General features: G+C 36.2%; 2 protein-coding genes across 24 annotated transcripts in view; one reads left to right on the top strand and one right to left on the bottom strand.

Annotated features, from left to right (window-relative positions):
* LOC112644163 (L-lactate dehydrogenase B chain-like) overlaps positions 1-659 on the bottom strand; it is a 171,201-nt gene extending 170,542 nt beyond the window's left edge. For 15 of the 23 annotated variants that reach the window (XR_007412196.1, XR_007412191.1, XR_007412195.1 and 12 more), the window contains exon 1: positions 306-659. The gene's annotated coding sequence lies outside the window, so the exon portion shown is untranslated. The remainder of the gene's footprint in view (positions 1-305) is intronic. The other 8 variants (XM_035710565.2, XM_035710554.2, XM_035710559.2 and 5 more) reach the window with 1 other exon arrangement.
* Positions 660-798: 139 nt separating this feature from the next.
* AHI1 (Abelson helper integration site 1) overlaps positions 799-26,006 on the top strand; it is a 200,017-nt gene continuing 174,809 nt past the window's right edge. The window contains 6 exon segments of the mRNA XM_025422343.3: positions 799-983; positions 1,304-1,366; positions 5,811-5,878; positions 7,545-7,669; positions 15,950-16,515; positions 19,406-19,587. Coding sequence (XP_025278128.3) covers positions 5,869-5,878; positions 7,545-7,669; positions 15,950-16,515; positions 19,406-19,587 — 883 coding nt within the window. The 5' untranslated portion in view covers positions 799-983; positions 1,304-1,366; positions 5,811-5,868.

Genomic DNA, 26,006 nt, shown 5'->3' with positions numbered 1-26,006 from the left:
TGTAGTGCGGTGATGCTAATAGAAACAGAAAAGCTGGCCTCTAAAGAAATATGCACAACACTCTCACTTCACAAACTAAGCAACAGGTTATAGTGTTGTGCAGAACTGCAACCGCGGGACACTCCAGAGCCGGGGAAGGACCTGTCTAGTATTTTTCCATCCTCGGTGACTCAGAGCTAAAAATGGCGCCTGTGGCAGAAAATAGAAAGTGGGAGGGGGCACTGGGTGTAGAAAAGATGCGCGTTTTCTTTCCGTTCCGCTCTAAACACATAGCGCGGTAACTCAGCGCCACACGCATTACCGACCTTCCTTCCCCCCGCAAGGCTGGCCTGTCTGTAGTAAGACTATGCTCCGCGCCTAAAGGGATGCTGCGTCTGGTGGCGGTGACGCGTCTGCCGCTTTGCCAGGTTCGTGCTGCTCGGCCCGGGCGGGCGCCCCTCTCGTTCCGTGCCGGCGCCGGCTACAGTTCTGAGAGACCGAACGCTTTTTCGGAGGTGACGACCAGGGGGACTCGGACCCTACGCATTCGCAGGGCTCCTTGGCGCTCAGGGACGAGAGTCCAGCCTCGAAGGGCCACGGCCTCGCGCTGTCTACCGCGGGCACGAGGAGGCTGGCGCGCGGCCGCAGCCGGAAGGCCCGAGGGCGGGCGGGCGCGCGCACCACCTCCGCAGGCGCCGGGCGCAGCAGCTCGGGGCGTCGGCGCAGGCGGCGGGGGCGGGGGCGGGGGCGGGGCCGCGGCCGGCCGGGAGGGCGGGCCGCTTCGGTTGCCACGGGGACGGCGGCGTAGGCAGGTGCTGACGTCAGCGGGCGCTGCCCGCACTGCGGCACCAGGTCGGCTCTCAAAGCCCTAGTGGCTGGCGGGCGGGAGGCTGCGCGAGTGCCTGGCGGGGAGCCGCTTCGCACAGTCGCAGCGTTGGCTCCGGCAGGACGGGCTGTCGGCCGCTCTGGGCTCTGGTGTCCGTGAGTACGCCGCAGGCCCGCAGGTAGCGGACCCGGGCCTGGCGCCTGGCCTGCCCCGGCCCTCTGGAGGGCGGTGGCGCGGGCGGGGGGGGGGGGGGAGCGCTGCTCGGCGCGCCGGGGGGCGGGGCGGGGCCGCCGAGGGCCGCGGAGCCCTGCCGTGTAGTGTCTAAAGAGCACCGCCGAGTACGTTCCCGCGCCTTTCCCGGGGCTCCTGCCGCCTCAGTGCTCAGCGCGGCGTCCTGATCCGCCGTGGAGGGAATGCAGGCTTTGCTCCGCCCACTCCGGATTCTGGCTTAAAAGCGTTTAAGTCAGACACGCACTAACTACGTTTATTTCCTTTTAGGGTGTCAACCTGGTGCTGAATTTCGAATCTGTGAAATGCCTTCTTAATTACATCCGAGAAAAGGTGATCAGTGTGCTACATTTATCGGGGTCGTGTACAGATAGAAAAAATTACCCTGTAATTTTTAACCGCTACCAGCCGTTGTGCTGTATTTCAGCATTACTGTGAAATCATAGACTCACTGGAGTATATGCCTTTTACTTTTTTGAGAAAAGGATGCTAACATTTTTTTCACCTGTTGCATTAACTGTTGCTTGGACTTCCTGGGAAAAGATTGCTCGTTTTGAGAACGCTGGGAGATTTCTAAGAAATATTTGAAAAATCCCAACACCCACAGTTTTTTAAAACCATATTAGAATCTTGTTTACTTATGGAGACTATTTGATTAGTTGAATTATGCATACAGGGTTTTTGTTAGTTTCTTTTTTTTTTTTTCCTATGCTATAACATTTGGTTAAAGGGTGAATTATCCAGGCCTCTATAGCTTCTCCCCTTGATCTTTAGACATTTATTGGTCGATAATCAGATGTTTAGAGAAAATGAAAAATGAGATGAAACGTAGTGCAGTTGATTTTCCTTACTAGTATTTCTTAGCAGCTCCTATAAAAGGGTTTGTGAGGGAGTAGCTTTAAAATGGCATTATGTGAGGGCAGCCTGGGTGGCTCAGCAGTTTAGCGCCGCCTTCAGCCCAGGATGTGATCTGGAGTCCTGGGATCGAGTCCCACCTTGGCCTCCCTGTGTGGCGCCTGCTTCTCTCTTTGCCTGTGTCTCTGCCCCCCCCCCTCTCTCTCTCTCTCTCTGTCTCTCATGAATAAATAAATAAAAATCTTAAAAAAAAAAAAAGGCACATATGAGGCTCAGGGTTGTCATTTTAAGTTTGAACTTAATTTTTGTCAGGAATGTTACAAATCAAATATTAGTCATTAATTTTATAATGTATTTGCCTTGGGACACATTAATGGAAATGATTACTTCTGTAATGTATTTGCTATATTAAGTAATGTTAGTGTTTATTCAGCTGCGTTGAACTAAGTATAGTAAATGTATTTAATTTACTTGATGTATTTTACTTGTTGTATTATAATAGACATAAAGTAATTTTATTGAGCATCTACAGTGTGCCAGCCACTGTGCTGATCACTTTGCTTTTCAGTATTTCCTTTTCTCCCTACAATAAATAAATAAATAAAGTAGGTACCTTTTTAATTCTGGGTAATAGGACATTTTACTAGGGTGAAAATAAAGGACTAAGGTCAAGAGAGAGTGCTATGAAGCTCAAGGCACTGTGGGAATGTAGAGAAGTATTTAACCACCCCTTGAGATTATAGAGTGCTCACAGAGAAGATACTATTTACATTTAGCGTTAAAGGATAGTTAGGAGTTTCTTAGAGATAGAAGAAGGGCATTTCTCAGGAGAGACGTGTGTGTGTGTGTGTGTGTAATAGTACAAAGGGAAGAAGGAGTTCGGCACAATTGAAGGCCTGCAAGTAGTTTCACAGGCTAAAGTTCAGAGTGTGTATGGAAATGTGGCTGGAAAAGGGAAGGTTTTAAAAAAAAAATGGTGGAGCACCAGGGTGTGTCAGTGGTTGAGTGTCTGCCTTTGGCTCAGGTGGTGATTCCAGGGTTCTGGGATCGAGACCCTCATTGGGCTCCCCACAGGAGCCTATTTCTCCTTCTGCCTGTGTCTCTGCCTCTATGTCTCTCATGAATAAATAAATAAAATCTTTTTATTTAAAAAAAAAAAAAAGAAAGGAGTCATTTCATAAGTAGCCTTTGAACTCCAGCGGTAAGGACTTCCTTTTTTTTTTTCCAGTGGGTGATTGAAATCTAGTGAGGATACTTAAAGAGATGATACCATTACAGTTACATTGTAGGAAATTTCTTCTGATTACAGTATAGAGGATGATTTATTTTTTAAAAGAATTGGGTGATGGGAGCGTGGAAACAGTCTTAAAAGTATAATCTTTATGTAGTCTTTTTATCCCTCAAAGATGCTGTGTCATGTCATTGCCTTTGAGGGTGGGGGAAGACAGTTGGAAGCAGAATTGTAGAAAGAATTATCCACATGTTTCTTCTATAGGTCTCACCTTCCATTCATTCCTCCACCTGGGGCTGCCAGATTTTTGCCCCTTCACAAGCAGCTTTGCAAACATGTGACTTCCAGACAGCAGATCCAGTGAACACTCTTCACAACTTGCAGCACTCTTGGTACCACACAGTGATAGAAAACTTCTTTCTTAAAACTCTTTTACCTTTGGGGAGTGCCTGGGTGGCTCAGTCTATTAAGGGTCCAAGAGTCTTGATTTCGGCTCAGGTCATGATCTCAGAGTGGTGAGATCGAGCCCTGTATGAGGCTCCACGTTCAGTGCAGAGTCTCTCTCCCTCTGCATCCCCCCCCACCACCCAAAAGCACAACTCTTTTTCCTCAGTTACTTCTCTGTCACATCTTTCACATATCTCTTTGATGTCTTTTTACTTTATTTTTGGTTTCCCGGAATTCTGTCTTTGGCACTTTTTTTTTCCACTGAAACCAATACAAATATAAAGCCTAGATCTCAAATCTTCAGCCTCATCCTCCTTGCTGCATTACTGTTTTCTATTGCCTATTGAACATAACCTGATTATACACAGAAACTTGTACTTATATATACAATGATAAGAGCCGTCATTTTCAAAGGGCTTGCCATGTTCTAATCATTGTAAGTTTTATTTGCATATTCTCATTTAATCTTTACAAAAACTTAATGATCGATTTACTATTGTTATTCTCTTCTGAAAGATTAGGAAATTGAGGTCCAGAGATTAATTTACTGTCAGGTAAAACTGGGATTTGAATCTAGGGATCTGACAATGGAACCAGTGCTTATAGCTGGGGTTAGTGCCCCTCAGATCCCCAGCTCAACATATCCCACTAAGCTCACTGAGTATCCCCATCAGCAGTATCTAGTACAATCATAATAGATGTTTCCTGGTGCTTTTTTTTAAAAAGGCATTATTCTAAATCATTTAACCCTTATAACAACCTTTAGAATATACACTGGTAGACTAATTTTACAAATGAGGAAACAAATGCCTAAGGTCACACAATTAACTATTTGATACTAACTCTAAGACTTGGGTTTTAAACTTCTTCACTATACTTGTCCTGTATGCCAATTAATGGTATTACTGGCCTAATTATTCTACTTCCAGAAAATGAGAATTATCCTTGACTCTTTGTTTTGCCCCACAGTATGTATTTAATCTTTCTGAAATGTCTAAAATACCATCAATTTTTTTGTTTAAAGGAAAATGGGTTGAGTATAAGTAAGCCTTTTCTTAATGACTCATAGTCCCATAGTTGAGCTATTTTCCTATAAGTTGAATGACCATGAAATATATAAATATTAAGACGTTACTTTGGTTTTTCTCTACTTATGCGCTGTCAGGTTTCAATTACTGATGCGCTTGCCTTTACATCTTCTCTCTTTGCTAATTTGGGGTAGATTGGAAAGTAGATGACCAAACTTATTATATCTATATCTACTAGGAAGAGTATATTCGGGTTCCCATCCATAAAGTATAGGAGTCTTAACTGTGAGAATTTAGTGATAATCTATTTTGTCTGTGTACCAAATAATTGTTTTATATAAGTTAACCCACATAATTAGGTATATGTGTATAATTATTCTTTCCTTTTTAGCATTTCTTCTCGAGACTTTTCTGTCCAGAGTACCCATAATATTGGAGGAAGATGAATGTTGATCCCCAAGGAGCCAAAGCCTTAACTGATAATTGCTGAGCCAACTCAAATTATGTTTTTCTTATTTTTTTTTTTTTACAATCTTCAGTTTTACTCTTAAAAATGTGTGAATATTGTGTTCTAATGTGGAAGTTAATATGTTTGTTTTGGATACGCACCCTCATCACTAAGTAAGATTAGAAATTAAAGAGTATATATCCTGAATTTATCCCTGGGTTTGGTATATAATAATACACACCCAGATATTTATTTGAGGAAGATGGTACAAATGCTTGTACTTTTAACCTTTTCTGTTGTTGCAAAACTTTTAATGGCAGGTACAAAAATGTTTAAATTTATTATCTGTGAGTATGCTACCTACAAGCATATTTTATTAATATAATAGCATATGTTCTTGGAAAAGTCAATTTTGGGGTGGAGTTTGTTTTCTTAAAAGTACATTGTAATGTATAATCTTTACTTAAAACACTTGTAAAACGGCATTAACATACCAAGTACATATTTATTGCCTTTCAAGGTTTTTAAAAAGTTTTTGTTTCAAATATGTAAATATCTTATTCAAATACGATCCAGGTTTCTTTACCTTTTTTCAGTTCTAAACTGATTCAAATACATTTAATTCATTTGCATAAGACTGGGTTAAGAGAACTTTATTGGTATAAACTTATGTAGTAGATGAATCATCACATAATCTTGTGTGAAGAATGTTATATAATTTTTATTTGTAAATTCCATGCTACAAATAAATTCTCTTTGTATTAGTAGGATCCTGATTGAGGCAGTGCTTTACATTACAATTCAATGCTCTCCATAAAGCTGAGATATGCCCACTGGTAAGACTTTTATGAAATTTATATATGCAATACATTTTATTTGTTTATTTATTTATTTTAAACTTTGAATTATTTCAAAGTTCTTTGACCTCTTCATGAATATATTAACCAAATATTACATTCAGATATTGTCAGTTTTCTATTTATTTTTTTATCAATTTTCTATTAAATGTTAGATATTAGTATTAAGGTTAGTAGGTATTTAATGGATAGCAGTTTAGGACTCCACTGGATAAGGGAAATAATCATTACAACATATGGCTAGTTTGTATTCTTTATCATCAAAATGGATGTTTTACTCTAGAGCAGGTATCGGCAAACTTTCCTAAAAGGAAATCTAGTAAATATTTTAGTTTTATTCTCTGCCGTAACTGCTCATCTCTGCCATTGAAGCATGGAAACATCGATAAGAATTCTTAAGGGTGGATATGGCTGTATTTCAGTAAACTTTCATTATAAAAGAAGGTGACTGCCCTGCAGGCCGTATTTGCCAACACCAGCTCTGGGGCAATCACCCATTCATTCACCATTTATTGAGTAGGTACTCTGTGCTAGATCTCATGATAGTAGTAGGGATGATAGCTAGTACAGTGGGAGAGACAGAGACAATATATTTGTATAGATACACAAATAATTCTACAGTTTCAAGTTGGATTAGGTGCTGTAAAGAAAAAACTGCTGTCTGAGGCATGGGGAGATTTAGATGAGGTTGTGAGGAAATGTTCCACTTTAGAGGCAATATTTGAACAGGCAGCTTAACACCAGGTAGCTGAGAAGTTTAAAGGAAGTTTGCATCAAGTAGAAGCAGTTTCACATGGGAGGGTGCTTATTCTGGTGAAGGAGTGAGAAGGGCAGTATGGCCCGAATATAGGGATCTAAGGGGCTGTTTCTCTTGATTTCAAGCTGTGGAGGTAGGCAGGCCAGGAAGTGAGAACCCTGTAAGGCATATGAAGGACTCATTTAGTTCTAAGTGAAATGAGAAACTCACAAGGTCTTGAGCAAGGAAATAACATGATCTGACTTAAGTTTTAAAAGAAAAAATAACTTTTCAGCTTTTCTTATTTTTTAAATACTGATTATTGACTAGGTAATGTTAGCTATTCTTCACACAAATGATCTTTAACATAGGATTATTCTGATTTTACAGATAACGAAGATGAAGTTTAGAGTTAAGTAAATTGGGTAAGGCCACATAACAGTAGTAGATGCCTCCATACATCACAAGTAGAAAGTTAGTAATAGAAACTTTTAGAGAGAATGGCCCAGTAAGAGGGATACAGGTGAGTGTGGTGTCACCAAAACCAAAAGAAACATTTTTTAAGAAGGAAAGCCGAGGGGATTCCTGGGTGGCTCAGCGGTTGAGTGTCTGCCTTTGGCTCAGGGCAAGATCCTGGCTGGGATCCTGGATGGAGTCCCACACTGGGCTCCTTGCAGGGAGCCTGCTTCTCCCTTTGCCCGCCGCCCCCCCCCCCCCCCAGTGTCTCTCATGAATAAATAAATAAAATCTTTAAAAAAAAAATTTAAAAAGATGGAAGGATTGGTCAGTTCTAAGGTAGCTAAAGAACTCATGCAGGTATGTATAAGACTGTGTTCTTTAACATGATAATTATGCAGGTATATACTATAATAGAGTTGTTTAGCAAATGATAAGTCTTTATCTTTGCAGTGGAGAGTGAAGCCAAAGTAAAAACCAGAGTTCGCTTTGAGGAATTGCTTAAGACCCACCATGATCTCATTCAGGAAAGAAAAAAACTGAAGAAAAAAATCGGCAAATCTGGAGAAAAAATTGCAGTGAGTAGTTGATCATTTGATAATGATGACTTACATATCTGCATGAAATTATGACTTTTATATTAAACCTCTGAGGAACTTTGGAAATTGATAAATCTATCTCATGGTCGATAACACATGGTAAAATAAAGCTTATGTTAGAATCCACATGACTCTTAGGGCACTGAGTTCAGTTTTCAGTGGTGATCCTACAGGAATAACATATACAAACTGATGAGAGTGGTGAGAGAATGGGCAAACTCAACTAGCCAACATGTTACTCATTTTTAAAGAAATTAAGATTTTCAACCCAGAATTGTGATGAATTTAGGGAATAATATCTTAAGATATTCAGTGGCTTATCTTTATTTAGACTTACTCATCTGAGTCTACTCAGCAGAACCAGGAGAAATCAGTGAAATCTTAAGGCAATAATTATCCTTTTATACTTGAGACACACTTTCAAATGATAGACTTTTTGGCAGCACACTTGAAGATTTAAAAATGCAGAACTCAGAGCAGTACTAAACAAATCAGCAATTGACTACATCCTGATTCCAGAGTATTATAGAAAGTATGTAATGGTATCCACAATGTACTTTTCACACCTGTTTCACTGTATTACTTGAAACTTGTACTCCTTTGACCATAATCTGTTATACACACACACACACAACAGGCACAAATAATTTCATGCATGCTCTGGTAATTAGTGCATGGTATTTCTTTGGCAAGAGTTTTATGACTTATTTATAACTTATATTTTACTTGTAACAAATTTTACACTGTTCTGAATTTTGCCATGTGACCTCTTCTAATATTCTTCCTGGCAGCCATCAACATGATAGTACATATTCTAAGCGAGGCAAAAATAAGTACTAACATTGGCCAGAATCCAGCTGCACACACGTGAGAAGGTCACAGTACAGCTGTTTACTATGGCATACCAATTTAGAACTACAGACGGAATGGGGCAGATTAGGTTTCCCATAGTAGATGCTGCCCTTTTATAGAATGTGCTTCTTTTGGTGGTATCAGTGTGAGTATGGTGGCAGATGGTGGATGAAACATTGCATATTAGTTTCTGCCCTCCCTTTTGGTAAGGTGGTATACATTAGACAAAATCAGAAAGAACCCTGGAAACAGTTGAGGATATTTTTATGGACTCAAAGTAGAACCTCATATTTTCTCTTACTGTTAGCACTGGGCTTTGTGAGTTTAGGCCAGGAATGCTCAATTAAATGGATAACCAAAAACTGGGCAGGAGAGCCAGCCATTTACCTATTGTCCATTTTAGATGTTCAGAGTACACAAGTGTGAGGTGACTCGACATAATCTACCCAGACTTTTTAGGTACATAGCAGGCCATGCAAACTTTTTTTTTTTTTTTTTTAATTCAGGGATAAGTATCCTAGGAAAAATTATTGAGGAAGAGATTTTTCAGCTGAAAAGAAGGGAATGTTCCTGGAGGACTTGGAGAAACACAAAATATTTTTTAAATGATTTACTTTAAAAATTTGAGGAGGAATACCTGTTTTTATTTACTAGATAACAGTGCTTTCTATCTTTCAAGAATTTCTAAACATTGTATATACACTAATTTTTAATACAAACAACAAAATGATGAGGTTTTATCTCCATTTATAGTTGAGGAAACTGGATCACAAAGAGGTTGAATAACTTGCCTAAATTTGCATAGTTAGTGGCAGAACTAGAATTCAAACTCTTAACAGTTTGACTACAGAACTCACTCTCTTAACCACAACCCAGTAGGACCTCTTTGAATAACGTATGGAGAGATGGGACCTTTTCAGAACAAAAACACGTACAGACAGGCTGAGACTGGAAGAGAACCAGGCTGAAATAAGAAAAGGAAGCAAGGAAAAGGCTGTAATAACAGAACTCATAATAATGGCAGATCCACCTTATTGTTTTTCAGCAATCTGTTAGGCACTCTGATAAGAGTTTCCCAAGTGCTATTTCTGATTCTCATGTTAATCATGAAATGTAGGTTTTGGGGCTCTTATTTTGCATGAGAGGTTTTATAACCATCAGAACAGAAAAACCACTTAACAAAGATGTAGGTTTGCCAGAGCCATATAACCAGAAATAGAGTGGGATTTAAAACCACAGTCTCTCCATATTCTGCCTTTAGTTGCTTTTTAAAAACTATATCTTAGGCCTAAAATAGTAGAATTGGTTCCATGGAAAAATCTAATTAGTGGTAAGGAAGATAAATTTGAGGCATTCTTCATGAGAAAAAATGGCTAAAAATTAAAATGAAATAAGTAATGAGGACATATAGAAAGAAATACTTGACCTACATTTCCATATGGTGTTAATGGAGCAGAAACAGTAGAAGGAGCATGATTAGGATGTAGGAAGAGATGAGTCTATCTTGCATTTTAGGTAAAATTTATGAGATGAAAACTATATTTAGAATTTTTTAATTTCAAGAGAAAAATTAATTTTGCAAGTATCTCAACAGAAAAAGAAACACCTGGTACATTTCTGGCTTCTCTTAGGAAACCCTAAATCTAGATAAAGCAATATCTACATAATATTGAGGGAAAAAATTGTGTCACAAGAAATCTGGCCACCTAAGTGTCATTTGTTTGTGAGGTCAGTAGTGAACATGGAAATTAACAGAGAATTACTACAGGAGTTAAGAATACGATTGAAGGTGTATTATTTGAATATGTAGTATCATTTCCAGAAAGAGGAATCAAAATTAAGAATTTAAGAATAGAGAAATTATGATCTGAAAATACATTTGCAGAGTCTTTTGAGACCAGTTAAACATATAGAACTTTCTTTATTATTTTTGCCAAAAATAATTACTGAAGATTTATATTAGATAATGTACATATGATAATGTGAAATAACAGAAACATTGTTCTCAAACGTTGAGCAAAGGTTTCCTAGCTTGCAGAGAAAGTCCTATAACTAGTACTTTTACCTAAAGTGTAGTCAGAAGTTACTTCATCTTGGAGTTTAAAATAAGTGAAACAAATAATATGTAAAATAGATTATTATATTATTATTATGTTATTATACTATTATAATAATAGATATCATAATATAATAGATATTATATTATCAAAGTCATCAGAGGTCAAGAAAAAATAACAGATTTTTTTTAAAGAAACAAAAATAACGAAAGAAGAAATTTAAGAATAAACTCTTAGTGTTCCCTGGGTGGTTCACTCAGTTGAGTGTCCCAACTTTTGGCTTTGGCTCAGGTCATGATCTCAGGATCATGAGATGAGCCCCAGGTCAAACTCTGAGTCAGGCTCTCTGTTGGGTATGGAGCCTGGTTAAGATTCTCTCTCCCCTTCTGCCTGCCATCACCCCCCAACCCCCACACGCACACACATTCTCTCTCTCTCTTAAAAAAAAAAAAAAGTAATTAAAAAAAATATTTTGGGGCACCTGAGTGCCTCAGTCAGTTAAGTGTCTGCTTTCAGCTCAGGTCATGATTCTGGGGTCCCAGGATTGAGCTCTGAGCTCTGCATGGGGCTCCCTACTCAGCAAGGAGTCTGCTTCTCCCTCTACCCTTCACCCTGTTTGTGCTCTCTCTTTCTTACTCTCTCAAATAAATCTTTTAAAAGAAAAAGAATATCTTAAAAATTGGCTATCATTCAACATCAGTAAATCAGTACAAATAAGTTGAATAAAAACCATATGATCGTATAAAAATAAGGAGAAAAGCCATAATATTTTATTTGGAAAAGGATATTAATGATTTTTGAAAAAAATAATTTGGTGTTCACATAAGTGGTAATTATGTACTCTCTGAGATATTATTGTAGATGATTTTGGGAGTTCCCAGAGTCCCCTTTGAGAAGAGAGGATAGTCCCTGGATGAACCTATAGACACTTCACCAACAAGTACTTCCTTTAAAATCAGGATCCATAAGGAAAGATCTCTTTTCACCCATAATTAATATTCTTGAAGTTTTAGTAAATATAATTAGACAAGAAATGTAAATAATGTTAGTGATTTTCTTCACCTGATATTTGTCCCTACTGCATGCCAGGGACTATGCCAAGTGCTCTGCATGTAAGAATCCTGTCATGGGGAGTACAGCTTGGAGAACTGGGGCACAGAGAGGTCAAGGAACTTACCAAGGATCTTATAACTAATAATAGTGAATCCAGATCCTTATAACTCCAGAGCTTTATTCATGACAGTTGATTGGTGCTGCTTCCCCGATATGCCAGTGGTAGCGTGAACAAATGTGTGACTCTTAGCTAGGGGGGTAAGTGCTTATTATTGATAGTCCAAATAGTAATGTTCTGAGAAAACCTGTGTGAATCAATTGAACGTGAACAAGGTTAAGTATACAAAAATCATCTGTTAACAGCCTAGAAACCATGAATCAGAAAAAAATACTGCGGGACAGAAAATAAAGATTTCATATATAGAAGCCACAAAAGTCCTGCAAGATTTTAAAAATAAATTGTTTGAAAATACAGATTCTATATTAGTAGGTATTTCAGAAAGCTTGAACTTTATATATGCTGGTTCTTTTAAGGTTGGCCCAGCAATAGCAGTCTCCAGTAGACTACTTTTTTCAGTTGACAAAATGAGACTAAAGTTATGCAGAAGAATAAAAAAGGAAGATTAACTAAAAAATTTGAAAGAAAAAAGTGAGGGAAGTGTAGCTTTTCCAGATGTTCCAAGAAGTTATAATACAAGAACTAGTATTGGTATGTAGTTGACTCTTGAACAGCAGGGGTTTCAGTTGAAATTCTTCTAATTTTTGACTTCCCCAACACTTAACTGGTAATAGTCTCCTATTGACTAGATACTGATAACAAACAGCCCATTGACACATAGTTTATATGTTACATGTATTATATACAGTATTCTTACAATAAAGCCAGAGAAAATGTTAAGAAAATCATAAGAGAAAATACATTTATAGTACTGTATGGTATGCATTATAAAAAAAAATCCACACGTAAGTGAACCCACACAGTTCAAACCCATGTTGTTTAGGGCTAATTGTAGTTGCTTTTGCTTCGGCGGGAAAAGGTCAGTTAGAGCCTCATTTTATTGCACATACCAAATTACATTTCAGACATCTTAAAAATTAATAAACATTAAAAATAGGAAAATAGAAGTAGCTGATTCAGTCTTCCAGTGTGGAAAGATACTCTGATCTTATAAGGGATAAAAGATATCCCAAGTAAACCAGTCACAGAAACCAGTTATACTGTATGATTCCATGTATGTGAAAAATTCTAGACAAGACAAAACTACCTTGATAGAGAGCAGATGAGTGCTTGAGTGGGATTAGGGCATGGAAGACTAGAGGTTGACTTTGTACAAGAATGTGTGGGATGATGGAAATGTTTAACATCGTGATTATGGTAGTGGTTGTATTTACCAAAATTTACCAAATTTACCAAAATTCATTTAATTCTGTACTTAAAATTGGTGAATTTTATATGTAAGTTGTATCTCAGTAAAGCTGATTTAAAAAACAAACTGAAGCAAAGATGCATATTATTAAACTTGTTTGATTTCCTCCTGCTTAAAGAAAGAAAGACAAAAGGATGAGCAAAGAGATAATAGAACATGAACAGATGTATTTGGAGCACTTCAAAATTCAGTCATAATCTAATCCTTGAAATATTAAAGTCCATAAAATAGTTTTTTTTAACTATAGTACAACAAAACTAGAAATAACAAAATTGAAAATTTAAAAGCCATTTGGAAATTTATAAATCATCCCATAAAGTTGTTAGCAAGAGAAAGGAATGAAAACAACCAAAAGCTGGATATTTAAAAACTAATAAAAACATCAGTACAGTGATGTGTAATGTATGATTTACTACCAAAAAATACCCTACGAATTGTATTTATTGTGTGGTTTTAAAAATTAATTGAATAAAGCCAAAACATGAAAAACAAATGTAAAGTCATAGTATAAAATTTAAATAATATTAGTACAAAGGTTGACTGACAGGTAAGTGGAAGAGAGTAAATAAAAAACTGAGCCTCCTCTGATTAAACTGTCCCATAATTCCATTTTTTAAATCTTCTAAACCGTAATTCTTCCATTTCTAATTCTTGGTTATCTTTTTCCAATTATTTCCTTCAGGAGTGTCCTCACCATTTGTACATATTGCCACTATATTTCTGGTACTCACTGATAAAGTAAAAAGATTTGTATGTACTCCATTTTAACATAATGGAAATTCAAAGTTATGAGGTATGAGTATATTCATAGCAAGGAGACAAAAATAAGTCTCTGAAAAGATTAGCAATGATTTTCCTTGTGTAAAGTAAGCAGAATTGAGCTTTGGGTCTTTTTCTCTTTACATATTTTCTAGTTCTTTTATTTTTAATTTTTTCTTTCTAACTGTTTAAGTTAAGCACATATTGCTTCTAGAAACAGAACATGTAAAAATAAATTTATTTTTAAAGAGAAATCATTTTTATTAGATTTGATCAGGGAAGATGTTTTAAAAGGTGTGGCTCCATAATTTAATCTTTGAAGAATAGGTAGAATTTGGAAATCTATTTTAGGTAAGCAAAAGAGTCTTGGAGATGGTAAAATATTGGATATATATTAGGATACTAATCTTTTCAACATTTCTCCATCTTACACATGTATTAGATATTTTCCAACTACTTTTAAACATGAGGATTTTTTAAAAATTGAACTTTAGTCTTCATTGATAAGCTGGTCTATTTCTGAGAGTATTCTTCATTTTGATACTGGCTTCCATCTTCTAGCACTTTGGTTTGCCCATTGTGTTTTTCTTTTCTTTTTCTTTCTTTTTTTTTTTTCCATTGTGTTTTTCAACACATCTCCTAAGCTTTTATTTCTGTTAGTCAAAATTTTAATTCTAACATCTGCCGGTTTTCTTTATTCGATATGCTTTTGAATTACCTTGATATTAATTACATTTATTTTAAGTTCTGATTTTGTATGTGCTCTTTTTTTTTTTTTTTTTTTTTGTTTTTTTTTTTTTTTTTTTGTATGTGCTCTTAATTCATGTTCCCTCCTTATTAATTTTTCTGTTTTATTGAGTTTATGACCTTTCATTTTGCAACTTCAGTTTTTATTAGCTTTTAGATATCTAGTCATATTTCTATTGGAGAATCTCTCTTCTCCAGCCTATTGGTTGTTTACAACATAATCTACTTCTGTCATGGGTGAGGGTTGAACCTACCTGAAGCATGCTGCTGTGTCTCACTATGTTCAACTGTTTTATCCTTTGAATGAAAGTCACCATCTAACACAAATGGAGGTAGGGGACAGAGCTGTCCCTCCCAGCTCCTCAATTGGTCATCCTCAGGTTATCCCCTCCTGGGATACTTGACTTTGGGCTTACTTGACTCTGGGCTTATGGATTCTTCAGAACCACCCTTCTCTAGAAAAGTCTTTTCCTATGGACTATGTTTTTTTCTACTAATTTCTTTTTAATTTTTATTTATTTATGATAGTCACGGTGGGGGGGGGGCAGCTGGGGGCAGACACACAGGCAGAGGGAGAAGCAGGCTCCATGCACCGGGAGCCCGACGTGGGACTCGATCCCGGGTCTCCAGGATCGCGCCCTGGGCCAAAGGCAGGCGCTAAACCGCTGCGCCACCCAGGGATCCCTACTAATTTCTTAATCTAATCCTGACTATATTTTATCCTTGGGAAATTTCTCAAAATATTTATTTTATTACTAGTAACATTCCTCTTTGATTTCTAGCATTTTTATTTAAAATATCTCATTTAAAATAATTTTGATTAGAGAAAGATATCCAGGTGTGTTTAGTCTGTGATTTAACATAATTTTATAATATTTGGCAGCATTTTCGGTGATGTATTTGGATTAATTGTAGGATAATTCTAAACTACAGACTTTTGATTTTAGAATGTGATTATGAATTAAGATAAATGACGTGGGTGTGTTTTGGGGAACCTGAAGTGCTTTAACTCTGGCTCTTTTAGCAATTTCTCAAATATCTTATAATTAAAGTATGGATCATTCTGCCAAAGAGAAAAATAACATTTGAGATTTGGGCAATTTATTCACTTCTAGAAAGTCATTAAGTATTTTTCCCCATGTTAATGATCTCATTTAATCTGAAGTTACTCTCAGAAATTACGAATCTAATGCCAAGAGAATAAACTAGGATAGTGCTAATGAGACAGTCTAGAATGGTATTAGTATGTTCAAGTAAAAAATGAAATGATTTTCCCAGTAGTACACACTGAACTGTGATCATTGTGTTTTATATCACTGAATTGTGCTTGGCTGAAGCTTTGTCACTGTGTCTTCTTTTCCTAGCTTGATACTGTTAGAAGCAATCTTCAGAAAAGTAAAGAAACTAAAAGTGATGATGTCAGTTCTTCAAACACTACTAACCTAGAGAAGAACATGCCAGGCACTAAAAGCAAACTAAGGAATTCCCAGTCAACACCTGAAAATCCAGATGATGTTACTGTAGAGGAAGACAGGCAATGGAAGGCAAGTAAAAAAGTTATTAAAACGGTACTCCAGATGACTGCACAAGGAATGGAACTGGAAACTCCCATGAAGAAAGTGGATTCCACACATCAGAAAGCACGAACCAAGTCACAGCCAGGGGTTGCTCATCAGAAGAGCGAGAAGGCAGATGAAGAAAGAGAAAATAATAATGTAGATGAGGAAGAAGAACTGATGCAAGTATACCAGCTCCAAGTAGCTGAAGAAATGGCAAAGGAGATTAAGAAGAAAATAAGAAAGAAACTCAAAGAACAGTTGACTTACTTTCCCCTAGATACTACTTCTTCATTGCATGATGGCAAATTGAACAGTGAGAAAAAAATAAAGAAAAAAAAGAAAGTTCCAATTTCATCTAAAGCTGAAACAAGGTACTTTGCATTGAAAAATATGAAGTGTCCTCTTTAAAAAAAACACTCACATTCTCAGCTTTTGAGTGATGTCTGTAGTTACACTAAGAAAATTTTTAGACTTTCTTGTGGATACATTGCGAGTACAATAATAACAGTTACCTTTTCCATTGCACTTTAGTGAGTGCTAAATGCTTTACAAGAATTAAGTCATTTATTCCTTGTAACAACGTGAGGAATACTATTACCCTATTTTGCAGATAAGGAAACTTGAAGGATTTAAGTCACAGAACCAGCAAGAAGCTGAACTAAAACTAAAACCTTAGCAGTCTTATTCTAGGGTCTCTACCCTTAAATACTTATTCAGGGAATGCCTGGGTGCTCTGTGGTTGAGTGTCTGCCTTTGGCTCATGTCGTGATCCGAGGGTGTGGGATCAAGTCCCACATCAGACTCCTTTCAGGGAGCCTGCTTCTCCCTCTGCTTGTGTCTCTCTGTCTCTCTCTCTCTCTGCCTTTCATGAATAAAAAAATAAAATCTTTAAAAAATAAATAAATACTTATTTAGATCTGGTTATTAAATAATAGAAACCCAATGTATTTCTCTTTTTTGAATTATAAATGCCTATTTGGTTATATGAATATAGTGTTTTTCCTTTATTATACAAATATTTGCTTATTATAGAACATACAACAAAGACACAAAGAAGAAGGTAAAGTAACCTAAGCATCCAAAGGTAATCATAAGCATTTTGGTATTCTAGTCTTTTTATGTATATGATGCTTATACATATATGTTAGTATATGTAATGTGAGCACTTCTGTGATCATATTCATATTTATATATCTCTCTGGGGAAAACAAGATAAAAAATGTCTTTAACTTTGCTTTCTGTAATCCACATTTATGTAAATAACTTGAGGTAGGAATATTCTATATTTGATTATTTCCCAGTGTTTGGGGACAGTTTCCTTTAATGTTCTCATCTAAAAATAATTTCCCTTGGGACACCTGGGTGGCTCAGTGGTTGAGCATCTGTCTGTCTTTGGCTTGGGGCGAGATCTCAGGGTCCTGGAATCGAGTCCCACATTGAGCTCCATGCGAGGGGTCTGCTTCTCCCTCTGCCTATATCTGCCTCTTTCTCTGTGCCTCTCATTAATAAATAAATACATACATACATAAATACAAACAATAATAATTCCTCTTACTAAAAGCTAGACTACCAGAAGTAACAAAAAGGAGAGCAAAGAGTTGCTATATGAATGTGTTCATATATGTATTAACCATCTGTTACTGCATAAGAAAACTCCAGAACTTAGCAAAACAATGAACATTTATTGTCTCACAGTTTCTGTGGATCAGGAATCTGAGCATGGCTTAAGTGGGTACCACTGACTCAGCTACTTTCAGGATGTCAGTGGGGGTATAGTCATCTTAAGGCTTGGCTGGAGGAGGATCTGCAAGTGACAGAGATGTTGGAACACTTGGAAGATCCACTTCTAAACTCACTCATTTGGTGCTTGGCAGGTCTCAGGTTCTGACTAACTTTTGGCCAGAGACATCATCGGTTCTTTGCCACATGAACCTCTCCATATGGGCTACTCACAATATGGCCACTTGCTTTCTCAGAGAGCTGAGAGAGAGAGAGAGAAGTCAGTCTTTATGGAACCTAATCGTGGCTTGGAAGTGGCATCCATTACTTTTGTCATATTTTGTCTATAAGAAGTGGGTCACCAGACCCAGCCCACAATCAAGGCGGAAAGGGTTAGACAAAGATACTAATGGTAGGAGGTGAGGATCATTGAAGGCCATCTTAGAGGCCACTTGCTACAGTATACCATAAATCAATCTTAGAGCTGTCATATCTGTTACGAACTGTTAAGCCATACTCACTATTAAATGTTCATGAATTTTAAATAAAACCATGGGTTCCATGACTGTGGCATGCGACAGGTAGTTCTCTTTAATAGTATTTGGTGATGTGATAAAATAGCTAGCTTTCAAATATTTTGAAATATCTCTTTAATATTTTTATTTCTCAACCTCTTTTTAAAAATATGACTATATTAGAAGTGAGTTTTTTATTTAGATGCAGATTTTTTACTTGATAAATTACAAACTTTATTTATTTATTTATTTTTAAAGATTTAATTTATTTATTCATGATAGTCACACAGAGAGAGACAGAGAGGCAGAGACACAGGCAGAGGGAGAAGCAGGCTCCATGCAGGGAGCCCGACATGGGATTTGATCCCGGGTCTCCAGGATCGTGCCCCGGGCCAAAGGCAGGCGCCAAACCGCTGCACCACCCAGGGATCCCAAATTACAAACTTTAATAGGCTGGTTTCTCTCTACCACTGAGTATAATAACTCTATGCTGCTATCCCATACCATTTATTAGTTCATGTGATGCAGATTTTCATTTCAATAATAGCCTTCTGAAAATGTAGTGGCATACCAGCCACTGGAAAGCACAAGCAATTAATTGTTACCTAGAAATAAAAAGTTGAATATCTGAAGTCTCTTGAAAGCAGAACAAACTTAGAATACTTTTTTGCTTTTAAATGATTTAGAAATTTGTTCATTAATCATTTGCTTAGCAGCAAAGTTGAGGATGTTTTGATCAGTTCTACAGAAAAACAGGTCTATTGCTCATAAAATACAATTTCATCTTTTCTGGGAGTTTAGAGCTCAAGTTTAATTTGGCTCATGGGTATATAACTCATCACCAAGTATAAAATAATACCCATTGATACCTAATTTGACATGTCACCATTTTAATGATAATAATGTGTCCTAACAAGAAGTAATACTGATTTTAGGATTATCCTTAACTCCCTTTACTGTTCACTTTGCTGCATCATTAAGAAGAAGAATGTATTTGTAATGGTTTGTACTTGGATTGTATTTGCAGTATATCGAACATCTCCAATGACACAGTTGAAGGTGAACAAAAGAAGGGATCTCCAGTTAGAACAGTTACCTCAGATTCTCATCAAGATGGTAAAATAAGCTCAATGGAAGACAATGTAGAAGACAGCATGCAAGATGACACAAAATGCAAATCAAAAAAAAAGAAAAAGAAGGCTAAATCAGGTTTGTTATCCAAATTAAGAGAAAAATGTGTGACTTGGTAGAAATAACTTGATTTTAGGTGAATCCTTAAAACTAAAAATCTAGTCCCAAAGACTGATTTTAGAAATCCAGAATAGAATACAGTTGACTCTTGAACAGCATGGATTTGAACTTTCCACAACCACTTAAACAGATTTTTTTTCAATAAATAAGTACAGTACTATATAAATGTATTTTCTTTAGGACTTTCTTATAACATTTTCTTTTCTCTGACTTGCTTATAGAGTAAGGATACGGTATGTAATACACATAACATGCAAAATATGTGTTGATTGACTGTTTAGGTTATCAGTAAAGCTTTTGGTGACCAATAGGCTGTTAGTAAAGTTTTGGGGGAGTTAGAGGTTAAATACAGATTTGCAAACATGCAGGGGTTTGGCTCCCCAACCCGAGAATTGTTCAAAGGTCAGCTATATTTGGCATTTGTTCTGGACTCACGTATAATAAATCATTCATTTATTTGTAACTGTGGGTCTCTGTGGTGAGTTAATAGTACTTAAGTCATCTCTAATTCTTGACTTAATTTAACTGAACCCTAGAATGACATTAACTTTGTAGTTGTTGTGCACAGATTTCTTTTTTATGCCATTGAGTTTAGAATCCCTATATAATTAAGACTCATATTTGTTAAAAGCTATAAATGGGCAACAACAGCCAGTAAGTATTTCAGGTGTGTAATCTGTCACACATGATTGCCTTGCCACATCCTTAGCCTAATTCAGCTTCTGTCTTTCCTTCTTGCTTTCCTTCCCCCGATCCTTGCTTTCTATCTTCCTCTTTACTCATTTCTTTCCTCCTATTTTTCTCTGTTATTGCATTTTCCCTATTTCTTACATCTTTTCCTTCCCAATTTCCATCTAATTGGTGAAAAATTGGGACCAAAATAGGCAATTTTAGAATTTATGGTAGTTATTCATTGGATATGCTATTGATGATGCTTCGTGGTTCATTACTACATGTTTGTAAAACCTTTATAGAAGTGTGATATACATAAAGAAAAGTGTACGTGTTACAGGTATCCACAAAGCCACTTAGTGGATTTTCACAAACTGAACACGCCTATGAAATTGTCATCCGAATCCAGAAACAACATCATGAACAAAAACCCCTTCAATCCCCTTCACATTCATTGCTCTTTGGGAGTAAACATTATCTCGACGTCTAACACAGCTTATTTTTGCCTGGTTTTCTACTTTAATGTAAATAGAAGCAGAAATACTGTGCTGTTTGCACCTGGCTTCTTTCACTCAAAATTGTTTCTGTGAGATTTTTATACTGTGTTGTATGTAGTTGAGCTAATTATCAGTTCTGCTTTTGCACTGTATTAGGTATCCATTGTGTGAATATACTGCAATAATTCACTGATTGTACTGATGGACATTTAAGCTGTTTGTAGTTTTAGATGATTACAGATAAAGCTAGTATATTCTAGTTATGTCTTTTAGTGAGCATATATATACATTTTTGTTGGATATCTATTTTTTTAGCATAGAATCCTTTGTGAAATTCTTGTGTCTTTTAGAACTACTAACAGGTGGGACACAGCTTGGAAAATGCTACTTGGGAACATGGCTGTGATTCCTTAAATCTAGCATCAAAAAAAAAAAAAAAACAAAACTTTGAAAGTATTCCTAACTGCTTTCTAATATATTTATTTTGTTGGGCATCTTCTTAGGAGAGAGTCGCTGTCAGAGATTATGAGTATTTTTCACTTTAATAAATTCTTCCCATTTTATGGAGTTGGTGTACCAGTTAATTTTATTAGCAGTGTTTGAGGGCTTCCAATGTGAGCATTTTCTTCATGTTTACTGTCTGCTTGGATTTATTTGTAAATTTGTCTTCTGTGTGTATTTTTAAGAAATAGAATTGTCTTTTATAATTTATGAGAATGTTTTATATAGCTTGACATCAGTCTTTTCTCAGATACGAATACATATAGATATATATTGCAGACATTTTCCCACTCTGGGTTTTACTATTACTGAATTCTTTTGAAAAGCAGAATTCTAAAATTTGATAATAGCCCTATTTATCCATTTTTTCCTTTGATGCCAAGTGTTTTCTGTGATGTAAGAAATCTTTCCCAAGTCATGAAGATGTTTTTGTATGTATTATTTCTAAGTTTTTTGTTTTGCATTTCACAATTAGCTCTGCAGTTCATCTGCAGTTGATCCCTGTGTATGATGAGAGAGAGGTAGTAGTTAAAACCCTTTTTTTTCTGCTGTGAATGTGTAATTGATCTAATACCATCTACACAAGAGAGCATCTATTTTTCCGCGGTATGGCAGTGTCACTATTATCAGAAGTAACATGACTATGGGAATGGATCAGTTTCTATTCTGTTACATTAGACTGTTCGTATCAACACAACTATTATTTAATTACTATAGTTTATGATAGATCTCACTATTCAGTTATGTATGTACTCCAACAGTTTTTTCTTCTTAGCATTATCTGGGCTATCCTTTGCCCTCTGCATTTCCATATGAATTTTAAAAGCAGCTTCTCATTTCTCCCTCTTCCTTCCTCAACCCCCACAATTATTTTGATTCAGATTAGGTGAATCAGAAGAGATTCACAATTCAACAAATATCTAGATAGACTTGATATCTTTACAAAGTATGAATTCTTGCCATCCATGAAATTGGTATGCACCTCCATTTATTTACATCTCCAGTTTATCTTGGTAATATTTCAAGTTTCAGATGAATCTGTCCTTAGATTTATTCCTAGGTATTTGATGTTTCTTAAAGCTGTCATAAGTGGCATTGTTTTTTAAATTTTTATTTTGTTTGTTGCTGATAGGTATGTTTGCATACATGCATAAAAATATATGCAAAGAGAAATGGAATTGATTTTTAAAAAATTAACATTGTATCCAGTGTTCTGGCTAAATTTATTTATTACTTCTAAGAGCTCATTGTTTTGAATTTTTACATACACCGTCATATCATCTGTTAATAATGATTGTTTCATTGTGCCTTTTTTTAGTCCTTATATCTTTTCTTTCCTCAAAACACTGGCTAGTACTTCCATTATAGTGTTAAATACCTTGGGGAAAAGCTTCCATTAATTCACTGCATAGTGTAATGTTTGCTGTGGGCTTTTCTGTAAATATCTTTATCAGTTTATGAGTTACTTTGTATTCTAATTGGCTAATGGTTTTTTAAAATCATGAAGAGATACTGAATTTTACTACGTGCTTTTTTTGTATCTTTCAACTTGGTTATTTAAATTTTCACCATTTTTTTCTATTAATGTAGTTCTTAATATTCAAATGTTTCTATTTGAATATTAAGCTATCTTTGTGTTCCTGGCAGCGATTAGAGGGACCAGCTGCTTGATTATGATGTATTCTCTCTCTCTCTCTCTCTCTCTAAATATATATATATATATATATATATATATATATATATATATATTTTTAATCTGTTACTGGATTTGATTTGCTGATACTTTGTTTAGGATTTTTTATCTGGGGTCATGAGAGAGAATGATTTGTACTTTTTCTTTCTTGAAATACCCAGAGTTTTTGATATCAAGGTTTTTTGATAATCTTAAAAACAATTGGGAAATTTTTCATCATTCTCAGTTCTGTGGAAACATTTGTATAAACTGGTGTTATTTCTTCCATAAATGTTTGAAAGAATTTACTAATGAAACCTTTTAGGCCAAGATTTCTTTGTGGGAAGAATTTTAAATAAGATTTAGTTTCTATAATAAATATCATTCTTCATATTTTCTGTATCTTCTGTCAGCCTTGAGAGACTGTATTTCTTGAGGAATTTGATCATTTAATCTGCACTTTCAAATTTTGTTTGTCTATAGTATCTTGAAAGCATGTCTCTTATATTGATAATTTGTTTTTTCTCAATTTCTTGACCAGTCTCAGGATTTTCAGTTTCCAAAGAATCAGCCATTGGCTTTGATTTTATCTTTTGTACATTTGTGTACTAATTTGAATATTTTATTTATATTGGTTTCTTCATTTTGTTTTCTTTAATTTGCTGTTTCTAGCTTTGCAAGATAGATTTTATAAGATTTCAGTCTTTATACATATTTAAGACTTGAACTTCTCATCTAAGTACATTAGCTGCATCCCACATTTAATATATCCTATCATTCAATAAAAACATTTTCGAATTTCTGTTTCAATTTGTCCTTTGATCACCCATTTTTAGAAGTATATTGTTTCGTCTCAGCCAGGAGGTCATTCTCTAGTTACCATTTTGTTTTTGTTTCTATCTGCTATTGTTGTCAGAGAACATACTGTGCATGATTTCAATCTCTGAATTTATTGAGGTTTTCTTTATGATCAGTTTATGGTCAATTTGATAAATACTCCATGTGCACGTGAAAAGAATGTGAATTCTGATGTCATTGGGTGCAGTGTCCTGTGTTCATCAGATCAAGTTTATTGTGTCCATCTCATCATCCTGAGTTTTTTGGCCTACTTACTCTATCCATTTGTTGAGACAAGTATTCAGATTTGCACTGTGATTTTGGGTTTTTCTGTTTCTTTTTATTTCCGTTAGATTTTTTAAAATACATATTTTGAAATTATGTTACTGAATAAACTCATGTGTTGGATTGTTATATCTTCCTATTAAATTGACTCTTCCAAGTTGTCTTATTAATCATTTAGGCTGCTATCACAAAATATCATAGACTGGATGGCTTAAACAATAAATAGTTATTTGCACAGTTCTGGACCCCGAAAAGTCCAAGATCAAGGCACGCTTAGATTTGGTGTCGGGTGAGGACCTACTTCCTGGTTGTAGACTGATGTCTTTCATTATAACCTCAGAGTAGCTCTTTGGGCTCCCTTTTATAAAGACACTAATCCCATTCATGAGGGCTCTACCCTCATGACCTGATCACCTCCCAAAGGCCCTACCTCTTAGTACTATCGATAACACTGGAAGTTAGGATTTGAATATGAATCTTACGGGACACAAGTATTCAGTGTATAAAAGCAATCATTATACAGTGTTCTTTTTTATCTCTAATAATTTATTTTCCTCAAACTCTACTTGCAGTTTGAGTTTGCATAGTACAGTTTTTCCTATCCTCATTTCTTTGTCATTACCCACAACACATTGCCAGCTAGTGCCAACTTGGTGGAGGAGGGGTAGCCCTCATGTCTTCAGGTTTGGATAGAGCTTGCCATTACTCCATTTCTCACCCATCCTACCCCCCAGCCTTCTTGCCTGTGCCTACTTTGCATCCCATTTGTTTGGAACACAGTGTCTCTGCATTTCCTACCTTTTTTGCCTTCACCTCTTTTCTTTCCCTACCCTAGAACATGGCGGGGGTGGGGGCATCTCAGCCCCCAGCCTGTGAGCTCCTTGGGGGCAGACCCTCAGTAAATGTGAAAAGCAAATCTTATTTGCAATCTTTCTGTGTTCTTATATTTATTATCTCACTGTTTTGTGTATGATTCTCCTGTCTTATATTCCTTTTTCTTCTTGTCTTCTTTTATCATGTTATTTAAAATTTTTTCTTTTTATATTAACTTGTTAATTATACATTCTTTTACAGTTTTTTAATTGTTATCCTCAAGTACATTAAGTTTATTCTTGATTTATTATGGTCTAATACAAATTAATTTCCTAGCAAAACATACTTTCCCAACACTGCCAGAACATTAGAATAGTTTAATTCCATCCGTATTTTGTCAGGTGCATTTCCTGCATCTTTCTCCTGCCTCATGTTTCTTGTCAGGCATTTTAGTACTGCATGTATTTTAAACTTCACAGCTATTATAGTGACTATTTTGTACAGCTGATATTAATATTTTTAAAGATTTTATTTATTCATAAGAGAGGCAGAGGGAGAAGCAGGTTCCCTGTGAGGAGCCTGATGTGGGACTTGATCCCAGGACCCCGGAATCACCCCCTGAGCCAAAGGCAGATGCTCAGGCACTGAGGCACCCAGGTGCTCCAGCTGATATTAATTTATATTCACCCCCAAATTTATTGTTTTGTTAATGAATTTACATTTTTCTTTTTTATATCTGTTTGAAGAGTTCAGTTTAGTATTTCTCCTAGTATGGGCCTGCTAATTCCCTCAGATTTTACTGTGTTAAAATGTCTTTACTTTCACCTTTGAACCCTATTTGCTAGCATAGAATTTTAGGCTACAGGTTGGTTTTGTTTAGTACTTTGGAGAAGTCATACAGCTGTCTTCTGGCTACCATCATATTTCTGTGTCCAGCAGTTATGTTTCATTAATGGGATTGTGACTTTTTTTCCTCTGACTTATCTTTAGATTTTCTTTTTGCTTTTGATGACCGTGTTTTATCACATTATGCTTAAATATAGCTTTGTTAGAATTTACCCTGCTTAGAGTTTACTGGTTGATATCATTTATCAGTTGTG

The sequence above is a fragment of the Canis lupus genome, chromosome 1, assembly GCF_003254725.2.
Source record: "Canis lupus dingo isolate Sandy chromosome 1, ASM325472v2, whole genome shotgun sequence".
Taxonomy (NCBI): Eukaryota; Metazoa; Chordata; class Mammalia; order Carnivora; family Canidae; genus Canis; species Canis lupus.
The sequence above is the reverse complement of the archived record's forward strand: the minus strand, read 5'-3'. Positions and strand labels throughout refer to the sequence as shown.